We start from the raw sequence: 4,336 nt of genomic DNA, 5'->3' as shown, positions 1-4,336 counted from the left end.
CCGGGGAGTGCAGGCGGGCCCACCCCATCCGTTCTCGTAGTTCTGCATTAGCTCTCTCAGTCCCAGGAGCTTATGTAAACAACAAAACAAAACAAATGAAAAAAAACCCAACAAAACCCCAAACTTCAGCCCCACGGACGGCTTTGGTGCCCAGTAACCATCAGCGTGTGGGAGCGAACGTAGCCTCCCTGAAAAAACACGAGCCCCACGGAGACGCACAGCTGGAGTTGTGCATCTTAAATGTAACCGAGGATGCACACGGCTTCCCAGAAACCTCGGTAAGTGGGTAAGGATTTGGTTTTAGATGGGAGGAATGCCTTCGGCATGGCGGGTACCTAATGTCACGCTAGCAACGCCTTTGTCCCCGTCCCGCACCGCTGACGAAACCAGCGTGTCACCCAGGCGGGGAACCGTCTGGTAAGCGCTGCCAGCCAAGCAGGGTGCAGAGGACAGAGAACTCACTCGTTCGCTCCCACCCTGCCCTGCCGCGTCTAAGAATCGCATGGTAAATAACCCACGTGAGTTAATGCTGCTGCTCCCCACGTCCTCAAATGATCAGTCTCAGAGATTTCATGCATAAATAGATATTTTGGTTGGCAAAGAAAGTACTACCTATGCAAAAGAGGCCTTGAAGTGCTTACCGTGCTATGCAATTGGTTTTAAAATTTTTACACATTTGTAGCATAGTTTCTTCATAGTACAAATGCTTCTCTCTCTTTTGGCTTGTTTTCTTCCCCATGGAAAAGTAGGGTGGTCTTAGTCGTACTGGTAGCAACATCCCTCATCCCAGCTCGCTGTCAAGAACAGCCAGGAAGCAAATGTTTCTCCGTCTGTCTCTGGCAGCCATTCCCTTTTACGCAAAAAGTCAGTCCCCTGGAGTTAGTGAGCTATTTCCCGTTCCACTCCTTTTATTCTGTTATCAACTTCACTGTGTTGACGTTCTAAAAAGAAAAAAGGAAAAAAAAAAAAGCCTGTACTGAACGTTCCTACTCTGTACAGACTTTGTAGTGAGTAGCTAAACAAACGACGTGTGAAGCACACGCAGTTCCTCTCTCGTGCATACAGTACGGCCTTAGTTGCAGGCTAAAGTACGGCAGCATGGAAAAGGTTCATTCCAAGGGCTTCCCTACGTTACAGATACACATGGATTGCTCTTCCAGGCAATCCAAAGGCTCTAACACGAGGCTACAGCCTGTCGCTCTAAACGCAAAGGAGTGTCACTATCAGTGTGAACCACGCTGAGAATCCTGCGTCGCAGGACTGGGGGCACAGCCTAACTACAGAGGGACAGGGGCGGGGAGCTTGCAAAGCCTACTGCGCGCAACTTGATCAGCAAATTTCCGTAGCGTCAGGCATCCTCCAGGTTCAGGTTTTCCAAACAATCCTCCAGCACTGTTAAGAAAGAGAAAATTGCTTTTGAAGTATTTAAATAATGTCGTTGATAATGAGATAAATTATAAAGGTTGTTATTCCCTTGCAAATACTGCTAGACAATGCACTGCATGACAGACAACAAAGCTGTTTCCAGAAAAGACACAGATACAAAATTAAGGGTTCATTAAATCTTTCTACTGCAATAATCTTTCATGTGACACATTATGAGCTATTGCGGGGGTGCATCCCCTGCTTCCTTCCCAGAGCTGAACAAGCAGCACTGCTCCCTTAGGTCACAGGCAGGCTGGCCCATGGCTTCTTGAGAGCTTAAGCAAAAATGAGTTGACACAGAACAGGCTTAAAGGCAGTCCCCATCCCATGGCTGTTCATTTGTCACTGCGGTTCTAAATAAACCTTTTCAATGAATAACAGTATTTAAATAACTTCATTTTAATTTTAATCAATTTCAAATTGATTAAGGAATACTTACATTCTCTTTAATAATAAAAACTTGGTTATGCAACATTAGTCGTAATATCCTTGCAAAGCCAGCTCCTTTCTTTAGGGATATAACAGCACTGACAATCTCAAGAAACCAAACCCCAAAACTTAGATTAGACTTCACTTTTCCTATCTCCTTCCCTACTGCTGGTCTGGGCCCGGTCTCTTCTGATGCCATCGGAAATAAAAATTTTAGAAAGATCATTATAAAAACGCTGCTGTCAGGTGAAAGCACAGAAGGAGTCCAGGATGCAATGGGAGGGGTTACTCCTGCAGGGCAGAGGCCAGGCTGCTTTCTCAGAGCTGGACACAGGCGCTCAGCTCAAAGTTGTGCAGCTGGAGTAGCTTTTTGTACTTCAGCACCAGCTCTGTCCCTCATCACCACAACTTCCTTTGGGAGCGCTGGCACACTGGCTCTTTGTCTACTGGGACTGTCCCCTCACCCACGCTCTGGGGTGAGGAGCTCATGCTCCAGGTCCCCAGGCTTCATAACTTCATCCGCTGCTCCTCCAGAGCCTCCTTTTTTAGTTTTCTACTCTCTGTCATTTCAAAGAGCTCATGAGAATCCTGGCAGACCATGGGCCTAGTTTCACTTCCAGCACCAAGTGGCAGCCATTCTGGTTACAGGGCCAGCTTCCAAATTCTCGAGCGCAGTGCGAAGTGGCACACGGCTTTAGAAATGCTTTTCCTCTCACTTCCTATGCTGACACTGTAAGAAAACAAAAAACATTGCAAAGATTTCATTTTAGTCATCAGCACTGGGGAAGGCAGCCATTTTGAAGAAAAATTGACTTGTAACCCTTGGTCATATGTTCATGATGCTGTCCTTTGAAAAAGGGAAGTAAGGTAGAACAGGTCAGCAAACCAACAAGCAAACCGAAGAAATTAAAAAAAAAAAAAGTGTGCTGCTTAACTTTTGGCAGACTAATTTTACAAAGGTACCTGTGAAATTAAAAGAGGGAAATGGTCACCACCATGATGACCATGACAGTACAGGATTCCCCTGTACCAGGTAGTCAGTAACCCAACTGTCCTTACTTGCAGACATCCCTGGCTGGGGCTGTCCCATGCTGGGCCCTTGATTCATGGGAGCCTGTGGCATGCCCGGAGCATTTGGGATCATGTTTTGCTTCTGCAGCCTGGTTCTTCGTTTCTCCTCCAACTCCTTCTGAATCTTATAGATCTTCTCTGCTAGCAAGTGGTAGTACTCTGCCTGTTGGGGAGGAATACAAGTCAGGAAAGGAGATGACAAACACATATGAAGCAAAGACCGCAGGTCCCAGTGATCCAAGCTTGGAAAACAGCCTTCCACACACACACTTCTGCTTGGGTGGGGGTGGCTCTCCCTTTGCAGGGGCTGCCGCGCAGACAGGAGGGCAGAAAGGGGCACTGCTCGGGGCATTGCTGGCAACCATTAGGCCAACACTGGACGTTTTGCTTCTCGTGTCCTCTCACATCCAACACTTCCTTGGGAGAATCACAGCAAAGAGCTTCACGCTGCCTTCAGGGAACCCTGAGAAGTCTCAGGGACAGCACACCCTGACAGGCACCACCCTGACTCCCAGCACGCCCAGGCAGAAGCCTGCAGCTGGCTGCTTCCCAGACCCCATCCAGCAGCCCCTGAACACACGCTTCCTCAGCCTGGGACTCTCATCTGTGCTTTCGCTCCTCTTCCTCCCCAATCACTAGGGGATCAAGGCGGAGGCACACAAAACTGGATGACAGAGGATGGCATCTCACCCTGCTGTTTGCCGATTCATACATATCCCCTTCCACTTTCCGAGCATATGCCACCAGATTCTCCATACGCCGATCCTTCAGTGCTGCAGGGTCAGGAGTAGGAAATATGGCTTGGACTCTGGCAGGGGAGGGAAAAAAGAAAAGCACGCAAGTGATTAGGGTGTCCCCAGGTGGGAACATCAGCACCAACCCCAGTGATGTGAACACAAAGCAGCAAGCAAATCTTCCGACAGACTGCAGCACTGCTACTGCGCCCGGGGGACACTGGCCCCGTGTAGATGGCTTGAGCACAGAGTGGGACACTTCCAGTACAACAGCCCCAAACCAGCAGATGCAGCTCCATCTTTCGTGCTTCTGCTTTCCCTTCTCACGGACCCTGACAAAACTCACTCCCTGGTCCCCTGGTTTTGGAAGCCGGGCCTCCTCCTGCCCCACACATACATCTCAGAGGCAGCAACTCGCCTAACAGGAGATTGTTTTGATATTAGCTACTCACAATTTATGAACAAGGTGGTTTCGGAGATCCTGAGTGACTTCTCCATGCCACTGCTTCCGGCTGCCTCCTGACAGGACGGAGCCTCCTGATCCCAGGCCGAGTATCTCGGGGCTCACGGCGACCTACGCTGCTGCAGTTTACCGAGGAAAGCACCGGCCCCCCAACCCCCACCGGAAAAACTGCGAAAAAATCTTAAGGGCGGGGGGTTTCCCGGCGCGGGGCGGA

General features: G+C 49.4%; 2 protein-coding genes across 2 annotated transcripts in view; both read right to left on the bottom strand.

The window, feature by feature from the left end:
- L3MBTL2 (l(3)mbt-like 2 (Drosophila)) overlaps positions 1 to 504 on the bottom strand; it is a 22,731-nt gene extending 22,227 nt beyond the window's left edge. The window contains exon 1 of the mRNA XM_009322639.1: positions 336 to 504. Within this exon, the coding sequence (XP_009320914.1) occupies positions 336 to 504 (169 nt within the window). The remainder of the gene's footprint in view (positions 1 to 335) is intronic.
- Positions 505 to 1,285: 781 nt separating this feature from the next.
- LOC103915121 (histone acetyltransferase p300-like) lies at positions 1,286 to 4,187 on the bottom strand. The gene is made up of 4 exons (XM_009321883.1): positions 4,112 to 4,187; positions 3,616 to 3,733; positions 2,914 to 3,088; positions 1,286 to 1,392 (listed from the first exon to the last, which is right to left on the bottom strand). The coding sequence occupies exons 2-4, from the start codon at positions 3,679 to 3,681 to the stop codon at positions 1,349 to 1,351; spliced, it is 285 nt and encodes a 94-aa protein (XP_009320158.1). The 5' UTR covers positions 3,682 to 3,733; positions 4,112 to 4,187; the 3' UTR covers positions 1,286 to 1,348.
- Between the last annotated feature and the right edge of the window lie 149 nt (positions 4,188 to 4,336).

The sequence above is a fragment of the Pygoscelis adeliae genome, unplaced genomic scaffold (genome assembly GCF_000699105.1).
Source record: "Pygoscelis adeliae isolate BGI_AS28 unplaced genomic scaffold, ASM69910v1 Scaffold60, whole genome shotgun sequence".
NCBI classification, from domain to species: Eukaryota; Metazoa; Chordata; class Aves; order Sphenisciformes; family Spheniscidae; genus Pygoscelis; species Pygoscelis adeliae.
Note: the sequence above shows the minus strand (reverse complement) of the source record. Positions and strands in the feature narration are given on the sequence as shown.